The 19,364-nt window shown below is 33.4% G+C and overlaps 1 protein-coding gene across 9 annotated transcripts; it reads right to left on the bottom strand.

Annotated features, from left to right (window-relative positions):
* Window positions 1–397: 397 nt before the first annotated feature.
* Qvr (glycosylphosphatidylinositol-anchored protein quiver) lies at window positions 398–18,506 on the bottom strand. 9 transcript variants are annotated; one of them, XM_077404943.1, is made up of 6 exons: window positions 18,275–18,503; window positions 18,094–18,160; window positions 16,597–16,741; window positions 14,580–14,627; window positions 7,489–7,635; window positions 398–7,144 (listed from the first exon to the last, which is right to left on the bottom strand). In XM_077404943.1, the coding sequence occupies exons 3-6, from the start codon at window positions 16,619–16,621 to the stop codon at window positions 6,888–6,890; spliced, it is 477 nt and encodes a 158-aa protein (XP_077261069.1). In that variant the 5' UTR covers window positions 16,622–16,741; window positions 18,094–18,160; window positions 18,275–18,503; the 3' UTR covers window positions 398–6,887. The 9 variants fall into 9 exon arrangements, 8 of the variants coding, with proteins under 8 accessions (XP_077261069.1, XP_077261068.1, XP_077261067.1 ...); XM_077404942.1 differs by having other exon boundaries at window positions 18,083–18,160; window positions 18,275–18,502; XM_077404941.1 differs by having other exon boundaries at window positions 18,094–18,503.
* Window positions 18,507–19,364: the final 858 nt, after the last annotated feature.

Genomic DNA, 19,364 nt, shown 5'->3' with positions numbered 1-19,364 from the left:
AGAAAATGAACAACTGATATTTTCACAAAGAAACAAATAAATAAAAAACATTAAATTCTAACAGACTAAAGATGGTAAAATATCTACAGAAATTGTAAAATTTGTGTAACAAATACATTTATTTATAATTTTTACGCATACAAATCAGAAAATTCTGTTTAATTTCTTTCTCTATTTATATCTTTTGTTCACAATCACAACATTTCACTTTACCAATTTAATTATTCTTTATTAATAATTACTGGCAATATATAGCTATAACGATACTGAAATGTTCGGAATGATAAACTTTGCATTCGAGTCTTTATAACTAAATAAATTTGAATCTTGTAAAAACTCTTCAATCGTAAATACAGTTACAATCCTATAAAAAACCATTAATTCGTCGATTTGATGCAAATTAATATACAATTTGCATTTAAAAATTAATAAAATCTAGATTGACGTTTATATATATATATATATATATATATATATATATATATATATATATATGGTGTCACCTATGGATCGTTCGGTTCATTACAGTTGCAGTCGGTAACTCATCTCTTATGGTAAAAAGTTGGTGCATCCATTAAGATTCACATATATCTTAAAGTTAATAAATAAACGAACGCGCATGTGTATAGTACCAAACGTACATAAAAATATACTTTCAATATTAATCGACAAAGTGTATTTTACTCTGTATCCAATAATTTTATATAACATTTTCTTTAATTTTTTAATCTATAATTGTGAATCATTTACTAGACATAATAATACAAATTGAGCATTAATGAGATATCTAAAAATTACTTTATTATTATTATCATTAAATAAAAAAAAATAATAAAATACGGCTTATTTTTTTATTATTTCTTTAAACAGAATAAAATATTTGTTCCTTTCTTATCTAAAAGTCTCCTTAGTTTATGATAAAATATGCCATAACAATTAAAACAAGGGATTAATAAAAATTTATTTGGATTAAAAAATCCCTATTATCTTATTTCATATAAATTGAGATAAATCCAATTAATAGGATTTAAGTGAACAACTTTGATTAAAATTCGCAAAAATAAGTTAAAGCTTATTGATATGGTAAAATACATTAATTATTAAAGATTTAAGAACGGGGAACATATTTGTCTGCATTTACATTCCATCGACGCAAACAATAACAAAGATATATTTAACGTTTACTTTTTTACTCTTAAATTTCTAAATAAGATTAACATATCACAAGTTTTTTCAATACATTACTATAAAACAAAAGTTATATTTTTTTATATGTATATGTATATATAAAGTATATACATATACATACATATATGAAATATACTAATTACATATAATCGTATATATATTTTATAGAAATACAATATAGTAGGAGAGAGATATACATACTTTTATATAATATTTAATCCTTTAACTGTAATCTCATTTTCTTTACTTATTAGTTTATTAATTTTTAAGCGCACAATTGCATTTTTAAATGTATTATAAAACAAATATTATATATATATATATATATATATATATATATGTATATTCTAATAAATAAAATTAAAACATATGCAATGCCCATTAAAGAGCATTGTAAGGGCATTAAAGAGTAAGAGTTAAAGGATTAGTATAAACTAAACTTATTCGTTTTTTATAAATTATTCTTATCTATATTAAAATTATTTCCTTCTATCTCTATATTCGTCCTTGCGTCGATATTTCCCTATGATTTTCTACGCTAAATAATCTATATTGCAAGTAGATTAATTAGCTGTACGTGGATACTTTTCAGCTGCGAGGCCAGATTTTGTACCGATTATTATCGGTAAACGAGGGTTTAATATCGATATGTTCCCGTATATCTGTTGCGATTCATCGTCATAAAATAAAAAAACATGCTCGGCTTATTTATTTTCGAACTCTAATCAGCCAGTATTTTTGGCATATTTGTAATAAAAAAAAAAGTGACACAAAATTGCTAATAAAAGATAATCAACTTCAAATTTGCTACAAAATTTTTTTGTAATTTAATGTATATTTTAATTAGAGAAAGAGAATTTGATTTAAAAAAGCAAGACAAGGAGTTATTAAGTTATACTTATATTAATCTGATTAAATAAAATTCGGTTTTGTTATTTATTGTTTTTTTTGGAGATTTTAATCTTACAATTTTTGATTGTGCAGTAGAGACATAGTGACGTTTTTATTATAAAAAATAGACTCTTGCAACATATAGATACATATATTTAAAAATGTCACACATGAATTTTTGTCTAAATTTAATTTTCTATTTAATTTTGTTAAAAAAATCTGTTTTTCTAAAAAAAGGATAGCTGATCTCTAAAATCGTAAAATATTACACGGTAAAATGAAATAAAAATCTAATACAATTTAACTTGAGCATGTTCTTCACTCGTACAACGAGCGCTTGGACAATATTTGACTTAAAAAACAATACACGTTAAATGAGAAGATTGAAGGACGCTGAATAAAATATAGTAAAAAGAATGCAGGAATACAGAGAAACGGGACGGTAGCGTAAGAGCGACGTAGATCGCGATAAAAACATGAATAGGTACTATAGGTAGCCTCGCAGCCGCGCGTGCGACAATGAACAAATGACGCGACACGAGCCGCATGGCTTGCCAGAGAAACGTCGGTCTGCTCGCCATTAGTCAAGCAAACACCGAAGCTTGTTTGGCAAGAGGCTCCGATTCGAAAGCCTCTCTGTGAGGACATGTGCGTTCAGCTTGGTCGTGCCAGTTGGAAGCTGTTGCAATATCAATCGGCGGTTGCATTCAGCAGAGATAACAATTACATCACGCTGAGTTACAATCGATTTTAAACAGAGTACGTCAGTGATTATTAAATCTCTTACATTCATGCACAATATTTTTTCTGCAAAGAAAATTATTATATAAATTAAACAAATGAAATTAGTTAATTAGCGCTTTAGCTATTCTTGGCAAGTATGTATGTACATATAGTATACTGTGGCCACGATTTTTAAACAAAATTATAACACATATCTAGAAACATTTTAACTACTATAGTTATATATGTGTATAAGTAAAGTAATATATAATATATATATTGTATAACTTTATATTAAACTTTAAATATCATTTATATATATATATATGATGTTTAAAGTTTTGCAAAATATTCATTGGAAGTCACAGATGTGTGTGTGTGTGTGTGTGCTCTTATGACATACTAAGCTCCAGTGGCGTAAGTCGATTCAATAGTTTTCTCTGCTGAAAAATTGAAACTTTCAAATAATCAAATAGGGATAAGCTCTATTTGACAAATAAAGTCGATTTTTATCAGAAGTGGTAGATATATTCGTTAGTCGTGGCACGAATAAAGCTGAAGGCCCACGTTGTGCTTTGTATTTCGTCTGCTTTGCGTTGCGTTTGTCGGGGTGGAAGGTATCGTGGGTTATCATAGTTGTCATAGTTGTTATAACCGTTATTTTAATGCTGTTCTTGTTGCATTTGGACGAGTCATAGGAAAAGAGGAACAGCGGCTCAATTTTTTGGAATTTGTATGAGCTTGGAGTCGTGAGACAGCTCTGAATTTTTAAACTTTCGAGATTTCATAATATAATTCCTTTTGAGATCGTATTGCCTGTACATCTATATATAACTCAATAACAATATTTAATAAAATAAAATAAAAATGTGAATGCTGTTCGCTTTTGACCAGTGATGGCCGTAGAAGTGGAGTACTCGTTCACACGCAAGAGTAATAACGATAGGGTCATGCAGTGTCATGCAAAGTGTTGCTGTACATTTATTTGAAAGTCAAACGCTAAAGCTATTTCCAGCATTAATCGTTTATAGTTTTAATCATAAGTTAAATAAAACATACTATTTAATTTATTCATAAAATATCTTCTCTTTAAAAAAAAAAAGGAATATATAATTATATAAAGTAATAAATATAATAAAATAATTACATAAATAAATCTGTTCTTTTATTTATGAAATATATAAATATATCCAAGTTGCTAATTTTGCACAAAGCATTATATAATAAATTAATCGTTACTGTGCAAATAAAATTTAAAAATAAAAGTTTTGCGTTGACTTTCCATAAATTGTACAGCCTTAATAAACGCTACAATCCATGCATTCAACTTTATTTTCGTCTACGTGTAACTCGATCTTTTTCTAAGTGCTTTGAAACTTCGTAACTATAATGATCTAAGCTCTTATAAGTGTGCGCCCATTTCCAGAAAATTTACAACAAATTTTTCTGTTGTTGATATTTCTAATTCCTAGAATCTTCAAGTTTCCAAATTTAAAATAAATTTTTTTAATTTACTCTTAAAATGATCATTGAATTTATATATACTTAAAAAACTTCAAATTCTTTATAATTTTGAGTTTTAAAAAATTCCGCATATATAAATTAAAATAGAAATTTTAATTATTTTGTTAGTATTATATCTTTTTGTCTAATCCACAAATTTTCTAAGATTTTCAAGGCAAAGTATTTAAAAAAAAATATGTTTGTTTCGGAAAACGTGCGCATATGCGGCCAGGTAACTTCCGGAACTCGAGAAGATCATCCTCGCTGCTCGTCGGTCGATTTTCTCTGCGTCTGTCGGCCTTGTTTGTCGGACGTGCATGCTGCAACCATGCCTTCTAAGGTAGAGAATGTCTTTCTATCGTACAAGCTCGCCTTCTATTAATTACCTCCCATTTCTCTCATTTCGAATATGAGGATGTTTTTCTTTTTCAGAACGGATAAGAGGCGTCTACGAGGAAGTTATAGAGAGAGAAGAATGAAAGAAGAGTGCAAAAGGTAAACCAGGCTATGTGAAAGAGAGAGAGAAAGATATGATGTAAAGAATAAGAGCGAATAAAGAGTCGTGATTGGATACTATCAAGGAAGCGTTCTGCTAAATCGATTAAATTGCACGACAAATGCACGCCATTTGTCACTATAATAATATAATTATTATTTTATAACTGCATCATAATATGTAATCAATATTATTTTATAAGTTTTTAAATTTAAAATTAAAAGCTATCGACGTATAGACGCGCAGAAAACATCAAGAAAAAAATATGATTCAAAGGATTTCTATTCAACATTTCTGTTATAAATATGTAAGGCGTAATAAAACAAAGATTAAACATTTTAGATATTATATATAATAAAAAGTTGCACTTTTCTATTTATATAATTTTTTATCTAAAATTTTTAGGAGATCCTTGAAATTTTTATATATATATATATATATATATATATATATATAAATATTTTTAAATGTAATACGTGCAAATTTGGCGTCCATACCTCGTGCAATTTTATTGTGCTTCTTCATAAGTATATTTCGCATCGAACGAAACTCGACCAGTCGCGTCGAACATTGTCGCATCAGAATAAGAGAAACGACATAGTGAGGTGCATTGTTGTGAGAAAAATCCGAGAGCTAGAGTATCCACATTTTGTTTCTTTGCTTTATCGTAATATTAGGGCAAATGGTTAAATGATCATCGATGTTCCTAGACGACAGTCGAGTACATGCAGCGCGGTAATGCCGAAGAAGAAATTTAATTTATATTTTACTTGTCAATTTAAAACTGGAACGTATTTTTTTTTAATTTAAGAGTATTCAAAAGTGAGCAATAAAAATATTACAATAGATTACATAATTGCCTAATATATGAAGCATCAAGAATGCTAGATTTAGGCAAGAAATATTGCAAAATTGTATAATTTAAGTAAATAAGTATTATAAAAGTAGTTAAATATGTTCTCTAATATGTCCGAATTATTATATTAGATGAAATTCTTTTACAAATATGGCTTCTATAACTTAAATCTATTATTTAAACAGATGATACAATTTAATATTATATATTTTAATTTGTATTTTAATAATATTTTGTTCAATAAAACTCCTTCTTCAGCGTTTACGAATATTATGAATGTATTGCAATGATGCTAGCCGTGCTTGCTCAAAGAGCAACTCGGACTCGTGCCGAGATCATCAGAGAAATCGATTAGATAGTTGGGATGATTTCTACACGAGAAACGCCTAGGTACTATCGATGCTGTCTAAGGCCAGTGATCGGAACGAACAATGCACATAAATTGGATAAATCTCGTTATAGAAAACGAGAAAATTAAATTTTCTATTAGTTACAATTCAATTGTAACAACTTAGTGTGGTATATAGTTCAAATTATCTAATCTTACTTCAAATTTCAAGATAAGTTTATAATGAAATTTATTATCGATGCGTTATATAATAGTTTCTTTAATTTTGCTTTTAGCTCTAATTTAAAAATTATACAATTTTGTACGCGGCCTAGATGACTTATATTGCATTTACCCCGAAGGGCCTGTCTCCTAAGGGAAACGTAAGTCAATTAATTAATATTAAAATTAATTCAAACTACATATTGTAGCAAATACTAAAATCTCTTATATATATAAGAATACATAAATATATATTTTACTTGAAGACATCTATTCTCATACATGTTTCTTTTTAGCATTTTTTACACTTACCAAATTTATCTTAGCATTCTCATTTTCTATTATGCATATACTATCTAACAATAAGATATGCAACTTTGATAAAATTTTCATAATATACAAATCCCATGTAATATATTCGATTGCTATGCGATCTAATGGATCGATAACACGCGCTTGAAAGAGGCACAAAAATTAATGATAATGATGCGTGTCAATCATCCATCGTTCTATATGCTTTTGACTTCTTTTTTTTTTATTCTACATCTCAAAAGCTGTAGCTTTTAAAAAGCCAGCTCTTATCGTTCGTTCCGACGAATGGTCGTGTAGTCGACTCGCTAGAATTTCTACGAAGGATATGATTGGACATCACTGCGATGGGTGGATCGAATTAATTGGTGTTATACGATGTGATTATTGCAACGTTCTACAAAGCAAGCGGAGGCTCCTAAGACGGCCGAACGCAGAATAAGGATGATCGACAGGATCAGCAGGAGTACGGGATTCGAGCGCGAGGTCGGGGGTACACGATTGCACATATCCTCCTCACAGAAGCACATGTGACCAGTGCCGGTACTTTCCATCATGCACACGTGGTCCACCATGAATAAGTTTATTTGTAGTTGCGCGGTGCAGGTTCTTCTCACGCTCTCGTACGCTGCAAAGCAAACGAAAACAATAAGCAGCAAGTAAATTCCTGCGAATTGTAAAAAAAAATCTGAGATTTATATTTATTAATTAATTTAGATTTACAGTTAGATTTATTATCTTTAATATGGTAGAATGTGTAATACGTGCTATTACAATAATTTTTTAATAACTATTTACCATAAGACCATAATTTATTAAACGTTTGAGCCGCGTTAAGTTCTTCTTGTCTAAAGATTCTTCAAGTTTAATTAGTTAAGGGTATAGTCTGATTTATGGAAAATCGAATAGATATTTTAAGTCTCTCTATAGAAGAAGCAAATTTTTCATAACAAAGATACAGAAAATATTTACGTGATTTTGCATTGCGGACCATTTTCACGCAGCATCCGTTACATGTCATCAACGGTGGCTGGTCCCTGGGTAGTGCCGTATAGTTGAAAGGATCCTTGCATCTGAGATCCGTCCATGAGTCGCATTCATAGCAGTAAATGGAACGAGCTGTGAAATAGATACGCTTTCAAAGATCATATATCGTCCTTATCGCACTCGGGAAAGAATGTATGCAAAGTCAAAGAATGTGATGATCTATCTGTAACAACTACTTATTTTTTATAATGCTCAATTTGCTCATAGATCCCTGCATTTATCCCATATTTAGTGTTAAACATGACTCTCTGACAGACTCTCTGAGTTTGTTATTAACAAATATAATTAATAACTGATAATTAATAATAAATTTGTAAAATTTATTATTAATGTACAGGATAAAATATATTATTATATAATAATTTTATTTAATCCTTGCCTTGCGGCTTAGGATGACTTCCATCAACCTTACATAATTTTACAAACATACAACATAATTTGCAAACATATAACTTTCTCCTAACATACATATATATTATACATCACTTAGATCATTTTAACTAACTCTAAAACTAATTTAACATTCTAACTGTCTTTCAATTTCCCTTCCTACTCTTTACCCTCCATCCCTTCCCTTTCCTCCGCCTTTTTTCTAACCCTTTCTATCCTTTTCATTACTTCTAGTCCTTTTCCTTCCTCTCCTAAAAATTCTTTTAACTGTATCTCGCTTTTTGTCGCTTCACATTCTTTTAGTATATGTTCTATGTTCTCCTCTTCTTTTTGGCATATTCTGCACCTTCTATCTTCCTCTTCTCTCCAATGTTGACTGCCTTTCACCTCACTTCCGCATCTGTATCTGGCTATCAGCATTCTATCCTTTTTCTTTTTTTTTCCTAGTAGATACTTTGGTAACTCCTCTGTTAAAATCTCTTTATAGCTACTATTGTACCTTGACTCGTTTACCTTTATCTGTCTCTCCTCCTTCTCCTTTTCCTCTATTCTCTTTATAAGATTCCCCACCGCCTCTCGGTCTCCCGCCTCCATTTCTCTCCTTAGCTGCTCCTTCTCCATTCCTGCCCTCTCTATCAGTTCTCTTCTCTTCTTTTCCCATTTACTTTCTTTTTTCCTTGGTCTGCTCCTCTCTAGATCCTTTATACATGCTTGAACTATTTTCTTTCCTGACTGTCTCGCCTTCTCCTCATACCTCACAGCTCTCCTTATTGCCCTTACTTTTATTTCCTTCATTTTGGTTTCTTCTGCTATTACATAATTCGGGGTTCTACTATCCAATCCTAAAATCCATTTAACATACTTTCTTTTTATCACATCTAATCTGCTTTCGTATAGCCACCCCCATATTTCAGCTCCGTATAATGCCACTCCTTCTACCAGTGCCTCGAACATTTTCATCCTTCTTTCAAAATCTTTTTTAAATATTCTCTCTCCAATGCTCCATGTCCTCTTCATCGCTATTGTAGCCTTTTTCATCCTATCCTTTATATGATTCTCCGCTCCCCTATTTTTCTGTAGAATATATCCCAGATACTTTATTTCTTTGACCTCCTCTATGTTTTCTCCTTCCCATTTTCATTCCCTTTTTTTCCTTCTCCCCCTAGCTTTTTCGAACACCATTATCTTTGATTTCTCTGGACTCAAACTCAAACCCTTCCCTTCCAAATACCTTTTGAGCCTCCTCATCATTTCCTTCAATTCTTCCTCTCTCGTCGCCATTAACACTATATCATCTGCGTATGATATTGTCCAGAATTTTTTTTTCCCTATCACCAGGCCTCCTGCTTGTCCTTTTTCCATTCCTTCCTCTAAATCCATGATGTATAAGTTGAATAGGTTCGGGCTCAACGGGCATCCTTGTCTTAGTCCCTTTCCTGTCCAAAATTCCTCTGTCTTTTTATCTCTTATCTTCACTACATTTTTCGTTTCTTTGTATGTCTCCATTATTCTTCGTCTCAAGTTATTTTCAATTCCTATCTTCCTCATTATTTTATTCAATTTCCTTTTATCTACTTTATCGAAAGCTGCCTTAAGATCAGCAAAGAATGCAAAAACCTTTCCACTTTTCTTACTCAGCTCCTTATTCGCTACATAGTTTACTGTGTATACTGCATCCATCGTTCCTCTATTCCTTCTAAACCCGAATTGCACTTCCCTTAACTTGGCCTCCATCTCCTTCTCCAACCTCGCATTTAAGATACTTGCGTATATCTTGTACGCCGTATTCATTAAAGTAACTCCTCGGTAGTTTTTTGGGTCGTTTCTCTCTCCTTTTTTATATATTGGACTAATCATGCCTTTATTCCAATCTCCCGGTATTCCCTTTCCTTTCCATATTCTGTTGATTAGCTTCAGGAATTCTTCACCTACATCTTTTTGCATATATCTCCACGCCTTGTTCTCAATCCCGTCCTCTCCTGTTGCCTTTCCCATCTTCAGTTTCTTTATTACTTCAATCACCTCTTCCCTCGATATTTCTTTGGCTCCCCTTGTTATCTCCCCTCTCGTGCCATCTTCTTCTTTCTCTTCAATGTCTAACACCACTCCTTCCTTTGTCCCTCCTAACATTTCCATGAAGTGGTCTCTCCACTCATCCATTTGTATCTCCTCGCTTATCCCCTCAGTTTTCTTTTTCTTGTATTTATTTAATTCCACGCTTCCGCTTCATTTTTAATGTTCCTTAACTTTTCTTCTTCCTCCCTTTCGTGCCTCATTTTCTGCTCCTTACACCATTCCTTGTGCTCCTTTCTTTCCCTCACATATTCTTCTTTTCCGATCCTTCCCTTCTTCCAGTCCCTCATCAATCTCCTCAATCTCCTTTTCCTATCCTTCCATTTTTTATTATACCATTCTTTCCTTCCTAATCTCCATGGTATTATCCTTTTCTTATGCTTTGTGATAGCGCTCTTTACTTTCTCTTTCATCTCCCTCCACATATTTTCTGTATCTATTTGTGTGCTCGACCATCCTTCACATTTCTCATGATGTTCTTTCTTCCCTTTTTCTGTCCAGTCGCTTCTCTCTAATTCTATTTCTTTCTCCTTTCTCCCTGTCTCCAACACTCGTGGTCCTGTCAACTCCACCTTCAGCGGGACGTGATCCGATTCTGTTCTAACTTCTTCTTCAACCATATTAATTTTTTCTTCTGCTCTGTCATTCCCTAGGATATAGTCTATAACCGATGATCCCAATTCTCCTATATACGTCCATCCCCCTTCTCTTCCGAAACTCCCATTTAATATAGCCCATCCTCTCTCTTCTATTTTTTCTATTAATATACGTCCTTCCCTATTTACAACTTTATCTACCGACTTTCTAGTCTCACTTCTCTTTTCTTTCTCTTTTTCTTCATCTATCGGTCTTCCTCCGCTTCCCGTCCTTGCGTTGAAATCACCTCCTACTAGCAACCATTCTTCGTCCTCTTCTTGTATCCTCTCCTTTAGTGTTTCCATCGTATCCTCCATCTTTTGGCTGTACAACGTGATTATTCTCCATTTGTTTCCATTATACTCTAATCTGCTTTCTACCACTTTGTCGCTAATCTCCCTAACCTCTATAAGTTTCAAATTTTTGTTGACTGCTGTTATAATCCCTCCCTTTGCTCTTCCTTTTCTGTGCTCCCTTTTCGCTGGTACACAATTCCAAATGAATTTACCAGACAATTTATTTTTAATCTTCCTCCATTTATCTTCTTCCATCCATGTTTTAACTAGTCCTATCACGTCAAAATTCTCCAAATAGTCCCATGTTTCCTCACATTTATTAGCCAGTCCCGCCACGTTCCAAAAGCATATTCTTAACCCTCTTTCTTTTTCTACCTTATTTTCTTCTTCTCCCTCCTCTCTCACTCCCTCTCTTTCCCTCTCTCTATCCTCTCTATTCTCTACTCTTTCCGAAAAACATCTCTACTTTCCAGCCTTTCGGTTCTTTCATTCCATTTCCATTCGCAATTGTCTATCCATATTCTTTGATATCCTACCGTTGCTTTCTTCCCCTTTTCTCTCTCTGCTTTTACCATACTTCATAGCTGTTTTTGTATCTGCCTCTCTGTTGCCGTCAGATCGTCATCCATAAATATGTTTCTTGCCTTTCCTATCTCCCTCCTCTTTGCCATTATTTTTTTCTTATCTTCCCATCTATTGAATCTTACTAGCGTCATTTTGTATTCTCCTTGGCCAATTGCCTGCACTTCGTCCACTTCCACCTTCTTTTTAGTGACTTCTTCAAGAAATTTCTCCATCTTCTCTTTTCTTTCACCTCCATTTTCTACTTTCATTCCTTTGATGATTATGTTGTTTTTCCTTCTTCTCCTTTCAGCTAATTCGGCGTTTCTTTCCATCTCCTTCATCTTCTTCATCAGTTCAGTGCTCTCTACCTTTTCATCTCCTCTGTTCTCCACTTTCTCCTCCAGTTGTTTTATTCTATTTTCTAAACTCGCTTTCTGCTCCTCCCAAAACAGTTCTCTATTTCTGTAATCCTCACACAGGTCGTGTATCTTTTTCATTAACTCTTCTTTGTCCTTCTTTCTTTCTCTCTCTTGATAATCCATTTTCACTAAAATCTCTTTCAGCATTCTTTCCACATCCATATCTCCTTCTTTCTTTTCCTCTCTCTTAACCTTGTTTGGCGGCGATCTTATCACTCTTTTTTCTTTGCTGAAATTTTCCAAAATTTTCCTTTCCGCTTTTTCTGCTATTTCTTTTTTTTCTTCCCTTCCTCTTTTCCTTACGTATTCTGTAATTGATCCTTGGCTTCCTGTCTTATTCCTTATCTTTGACAGCTCCTCCGCCCTCGTGGGCCTGCCTCCCGTACCTTTTTCTATCGTCCTCTTCTCCCTTTCGCCTTTCTTAAGATTAATATCTATTTTCTTGTCCTCCTTCTTCTTCTCGTCCATCCGAATTCTTTTCTCGCTTCTTATCCCTTCGGCACCTCTTTCCTCCTGTCACTCTCTTTTTTATCGACCTGCTTTCGTGCTGCTCCGACTCCCGTTTCTCCGTGCCTGTTTCCGCCTCTAACCTTAATCTCCAAATTGTCGCAGCCGCACAGAATCCCCGAATTCGTCCGTAGTTCGACTCCTTCCCTGTTGACTTATATCTGCAGTCAGTTCTGCATATTTGAGCATGCAAACTACCTGAAACAAAGTCGCCCCACGGCGAAGGAACGGCAGATGAACTCGCAAAAACACTGACCGTTTGACAGGCGTGCCTCTCTCTACTTACTCAATCCCGGAACCTTAAAATATATTATTAGTGTACAGATGTTTTAGAAGGTGAAACAAACTTTAGGGGATGGATAAAAGTCTCATTAAAAGAATCAATTTTTATTAATGAACCCATTATCTTTCGACGCGTGAAGCTACGCCTGCTATGCAATGATGTACATATAGGTATTACTCCAGTCAATACTAAGAATGAGGAAATAATTGAAGGGATCATGGCGGCTTTTGATTAAATTAGAAACAATATTGAAATAAATCATCTAAATGACAAAAAGACTTAGAGCCATAACAGAGGATGTTTGTGTCGATTATATTTCTATGTACAATAAATTTTTGTATACTTATTTCTACTCAGTAAACTGCGCGCCGAATATTTTTCAGTCTTGAAACACAGCTCTAATTTTGGAACAGTAAATCCACATACTTAAGTCCATAATTAATTTAACTTTTTGATGTTAATCAGCATTCTTATAATTAAATCAAATTGGATCACTGATTGTGAGATATGTGATGATATTTATCGCTAATAACCGGTAAACATTGAGAAGATCCGCATGTTAACGCCCGTGTATAAATAAATACAAAAGTGTACACTGAGTTGGAACAAGTATACAAAAATTTACACAAATATATCATCGACGACACGAACAATATGTTATACGGCTCTAAGCCCCTTTGTCACTTAAGTGATTTATTTCAATATTGTTTTAATAATTTAATCCAAATCCGTCACGATCCCTTTCAATTACTTCCTCGTCCCTAATGTCGACTGGAATGATGTATAGGTACCATAGCAGCAGCTAGCAGGCGTAGCTCCTCAAGGACGCGTCGAAGCACACTTGTTCCTTAACCAAATTGATTCTTTTGGTAAGAATAGACGTACACAATAGACTAAACATTGTCATTGGAGAATTTCTGGCAAGATCTGAAGGACAGAAGATATGCTTGCGATGCCGCTTTCCTTTTCTAATTGTGACAATTTCTAATCTAATTGTGACAGATCTTGCTTGTGACAGAAGCTCTCCAATAGGAACGCTCAGTCTATTATATATGTCTATGGGTGAGACTTATCATCCTCTAAAGTTTGTTCCATTATACTTTTTGAAACACTCTGTATAACATACATACTATATTAAATGCACAAATCAACTTGTAAACTTTTAGCTGTTAAACAGTCATATTTAACGCTAAATAAGCAGATAATAGACTTAAGAGTATAAAGTGTTATTGTAAAAAAAGTTATTAATTAATAAGATCGAAATCATTAAATATGTAATTTGGAATCATACACACACAATTCGGATAAAATATTCAATCTGGAAAGTTTTTTATACTTTGCGGTCACATAGTTTTCCGAGTGCACATTTTTCATATAAGAATTTACGTATCGATAAGCGCGCACGTGAGTTCTAAAAAAACGAGATAACAAGCACCGTTCGTTTTTCACAGCGCAATAGAGAAGCACAAACGCTTCGGGTTGTGTTCGATGAAACTGAACGAGAATAAGATTAATTTATGCGAATATTGTCGAGCGACACTTATGATTTACAAAGACCTCTTATATGACTTATCGAGAATTCGACATTCGATTGTTGAAAATAACTATAATGCTTTTCGTTAAACAAAACTTTTTTTTGTGCAATTCTCGCCCAGTTCGGAGCGAAAGCAATCTCGACCGGATAATACCCGACGGAGAACGCTTTCCCACCCTGAGGTATACTCTGACAAAAGTCACTTGGCCGCGGACGCATCGAGCTTCATCGACCTTCATCGAGTCCCTAGCGAGAACGAGTCCGACGACACGGTACGGGCATACCGAGGAGAGTAAGCTGGCTTAATCACTCACTCTGGCACTCCGCATGACAGACGTTGGCAACCGCGAGTACAATTGCCGCTGAAAACGAAAGATTCGTTACTGCTTTAGGCAATGTGGCGTTGACAATGTGCGCAAGTTGCTATAGCTTAAGTAACTCGACGTGATCTGTGATAACGCAAGCAACAGGCCTAGCGCTAATACAACGGCTACGGTGGCTGCGACTACCATTACAACCGCTATTATCTCTATAGCGCGGCTCTAGCATACCGGTATTAACGATATTGCTGATAGTTGTGCTAGTTAATAATGCTATCACTCGATTGATCAAAGAGGGACCCGTGCGGCAGTCACGTCCAGATTTTTCGGTTCGCTGGATGATACTAATTTTGCTGCGCTTTCACTCTTGCAGATTATGAGGTGTGTAGTAAAGAATTGATGATGGTGGATGGAGTATGGGAATATGTATGGAATATAAAATATGGCACACATGCGGTATAAACATGTGTGCAGAAAGGCAGAAAGCATATATGGTATAGAAAAGTATAGAACACAGTAAATGGCATGATTATCTGGGGCGTGATTTAGAAATTAAACTTATTTGCGTATAGTTTTAAAAGAGCCTTGAAACATACATGTGTATCATATGCTTATAGAACGTCTATCTTGAAGAAAATAACTTGGAAAGACGAAAGCTAGAAATTTCACGTAATGTTTGATAGACGTTTGGATAAAATTTTGCTCCAATTAAAGTGATGCGTGCGTATATTTAGAATATGACGTAGATAATAATTCAACTTTGTCTTAATTACTTCAGGTTTTTTAATTTTTTCATATATCTTTGATATTTTCATACGCGATAAGTGTGAAAGGCCAAAGGATTAACAATTTCTGCGTGGTGAGTTATTTCAATATCGAGAGCAATTGCATTTTTTTACTCGTTACATTTATAGCCGTGCAGAATCGTGTTACTATAATTAATGTTTATGAACAGGTTATACTATGTAATACTATGTAAGAGGTAAGTGAACTAAATCGATAACCCTTGTGCTTGCGTGCCGTATTTTGGCGATTATTGTACAGAATCTGCTATTGTTTGTAAGAGAAACTTATAATATCTATAGAATATCAATTTAAAAATATATACGTATAGATGATATACAAAGTATATAATAGAAAATAAAAAACATATGTGCGAAGTGCAGAGTGAGTATAAAGATATATAATAAAAAAATTAATGTTTATTTTACAAATGTAAAACATAATTTTTACATTACTACACTTTGTAATATATTGCAAGTTTTTCCATTCAAATGAGATATTCAACAACAATTGTATATATTAGTGAACCAAAACAATTTGGAAATGCCTGACGCACTTTTTTGAAAATACCTCCGCATTTGACTTGAAATATAGAGGACTATGTATCATATTTTAAGTATATAATTTGTAAAATTATTGATTTAATCTGTTAGTAATTATTATTATATAAGGAACGGTGATGCAATATCAATCTGTATATCTTTATCCCGTAGTTCTCTATATTTCTAAAAAAAATGCGATCTTCATGAATCTTACGTACGTACGTGTCCACGTACCTAGCAGCACGGAAGCAGTGGCCGTACGCGTGTTGATTGATCTAATATATAACACCTATGATTTCTAGATCGTAATAAAACTCATAGTAATAGCAAGTGAGACCGTAACCAGTTTGCACTAGATTTCCAAGATTGTCGATGTCTTGACGTACAAACAATCGCGATTATTTATTTGTATCTTAACATTTATGCTCCAAGTTAATTTAACAACGTTAAAAAAGTAGATATCCTGTATCTTGGACATATGGATTTTTAAGTTATATATGGAGTTCCAAGTGGCAAGATTATAATAATTGTTCTAGTTTCAAAGTGTAAAAACTCTAGACGTTGAATATGATAGACATTTGTGTAAGGGAGAAACCTATTTCAGTTCGACGATAGTATCTTCTTAAAAAATAGAAAAACCTTTCGGGATTAAATGGGAAGCTCATCGAGAACGCATGCACACTCACCCACTATCAAGTGATTCGTCCACATCCTGACAGCGGCAGGATCTCCTTACACTTTGTTTAGCTTCGCGTTATGTCGAGACTTTCTCAAACATCGAGTAGCGCCCGATTAGCGCGAGCTGATTCAGCCGTATATTTCAAGCCGTCCCTGAAATTACGGAATTGATTTTCAAATTAAATTTAAGGCAATCTGTAAAAATATATAGATCCAATTTTGTGCTGGAATATGCGCTATAATAAATATTTTTCATCAATTCCGCTTTAAGCTACTTAAACGCGAAAATAAAATTCTACAATTAAAGTAAGTGCTCAAGCTCTCTTTAAATTAATTGTTTATATACTTGCTTATACCTTAAATATTGCAATGCAAAAATTCTCACAAGTCTTAATCAAATTTATATTTGTTTTATAAATTTTGCAAATAAATTTTTTGATGATGTAATATTATTTTAACGATATACTTTACTTATTTGTTAAAAGATTCCTATTTATTTCATTTGTTTTGCGCTTAAAAATATTTTATTTATTATATTAATAATATAATAATATTAATTAATATTAAACAAAACTAATTTATGCTAGTATCTGTCACCGCTAGTATTTGGGACCGGAAATATTTACTTCCTCTTTATATGCTGACATGTATTCTCGATGTATTCGTGTATTTGAGAACTGTCATAATGTGAGTGCTCAATTTAAGGCACTTAGCAGCTTAATGAGATAATAACGCACTAAATCATTAAACTGGTTAATGAAACTTGGTACTATGGCATTTCCTGATAACAACAATAAATTATTAATTTAGGTATAATGTTAAATATTTATTTGTTAAAAGATTTTTACGTCTAAGTTATAGTATTATTTATTTAATAAATATATTGTTTACACTAAAATAAATTAGTTTAATCTATGATATAAAGTAATATAACTATAATATACTTAGTGTATGAATTAAAGGAAGATTCGTAAGAATTTTAACATTATAAAACGGTTATATAATCGTAATTCTAGAAATAATAAGAAAGGTACAAAAATACTTTGTCTATTATTTATTTTAATTCTTCTAAAATACTCACTGTCTTTTCTTTCATCAAAATTAATAAACGCAACATTAAAGTATTAAATTCCTTTTATGTGTCAACATCTTTTGTGTTAAATATTTATTAATATAATTTATAATAATAAATTATTTTGATATGCTTTACTCGACAAAGTAATACAAGAATTATTGATTATTTGCCTAACTCTTTCAAAAACTTTTACTTTCACATATTTTACATTTTATATATCATTTATATCTAAATCGCATTTCACGTTAATAATAATAACTTAACTAAAAGATATTTAGCCAGCTATATATAATGATTGAGATACGGGTCAAAATCTCGGTCAAAACTGCACAAAATCCGAAGTGCATCACTTGTATCTATAAAACAAATTGCAAAGCAGATTTGATGCAGTCATACCCCTAATCACAATTTGCACATACTTTTCTAATACCATGGGGTCAGTCTAGAAGGGTTGATTTTCTCGTGACAACTCTGGTGACCTGATTTTTAAACGATGTCTGGAACACATGAAAATCTATTTTCTTTTACTGGTCATCGTCATCCGACGTGTGTCGTGATCTCAGATTCAATAGTCGACCCTCTAACGATATCTGGCACTGCTCTGCGCTTACACTTTCTTCAAGCTCATTGTCAGACACCTTAGCGCCGAGTCTACCGACGAGTCTACATCACCGATGCATAGCGACGGTGAAACGCGCGTAACGAGAGTACGAGGGTACGTAGCAGAGGGTACGATGCAGTTCGCGAAATGCCACGGTGCGACTATGCGGTCGCGATTACGCTGTAAATGCAGCGTACAAGCGCTTTCAGGGTACTGACAAGCGCGCTAGTCAACGCGCCGACCGGAGCGCGGATTCAGGTCGATCAATATGACGAAGTCCGCCAGTCCGTGGCCACGTGCTCATGCGTTGCGGTAAGTATACCGACGAAGCTGCTGCTGCTGCTGCTGCTGTTGCCGTTGCCGTTGCTGCTCTTGACAAGAATTTGCATGGTAGCACAATAGAACTCGCTGATAGCATTCAAAACAGAAGTAGTTGTGAAAGTAAACCAATACATCAATTGATGTTGGACTAGTCAAAAAAAATGTCAATATTAATTCTATATCAGAGTTTATTGTGAGACAGCGCTTGCGCACTTTGGCGTTCTTGTGTGAAATTTTAAAGTTTTGAAAAGATAAGTAACAAATAAAAAGATATTGAGATAGAAAATTTGCTGTAAAAAATAACCAAACTAGGGCACCAATTTCAGTTTCTTGTTCAGTGTTTTATCACAAAGATTGATAATGTTTTTATTTTAAAATTAATTTGAGCTATAAAATATTTTTTTGACTGAGTTCTTCAAAGACTATTCTTTCAAGAAATACTTTAAATATCTGAAGAAATAAAATAGTATAAGGATCCTTAAAATTGAAATAAGAGAAGTAAAGGCTATATATATATATATATATATATATATATATATATATATACGACCTTTTTGCACTCCCGAACCGCTCCGGGACGTGGGCCGGATCAAAAGGGTTTAGGAGAGCGGGATGGTTGGCCTCTCCAGTGATTTCCTCGCACCTCCGATACTCCACGAAATGTTCCGAATGTTGGGCGTCAGACGCGTAACTTCGCGTCCACGAAATCGCGAAAACCTTAACAAGACGCAAAACGAGGTGGGGAGGTGCGTGGAATCGGCTAGCTTGACCTAATCATG

Source organism: Temnothorax americanus, unplaced genomic scaffold, assembly GCF_048541705.1.
Source record: "Temnothorax americanus isolate GAGA-0224 unplaced genomic scaffold, ASM4854170v1 Scaffold2, whole genome shotgun sequence".
NCBI classification, from domain to species: Eukaryota; Metazoa; Arthropoda; class Insecta; order Hymenoptera; family Formicidae; genus Temnothorax; species Temnothorax americanus.
The sequence above is the reverse complement of the archived record's forward strand: the minus strand, read 5'-3'. Positions and strand labels throughout refer to the sequence as shown.

Bases quoted from the DNA above. Each gene is read 5' to 3' on its own strand.
- Qvr (XM_077404938.1), bottom strand. From the start codon at position 14,504: ATGAAGGTCGATGAAGCTCGATGCGTCCGCGGCCAAGTGACTTTTGTC. The intron at 7,636-14,419 runs GTATTATCCGGT...TCTATTTCACAG, and splicing joins GGGAAAGCGTTCTCCGTCGG to CTCGTTCCATTTACTGCTAT. The intron at 7,145-7,488 runs GTAAATATTTTC...TTTGCTTTGCAG, and splicing joins GGTCCGCAATGCAAAATCAC to CGTACGAGAGCGTGAGAAGA.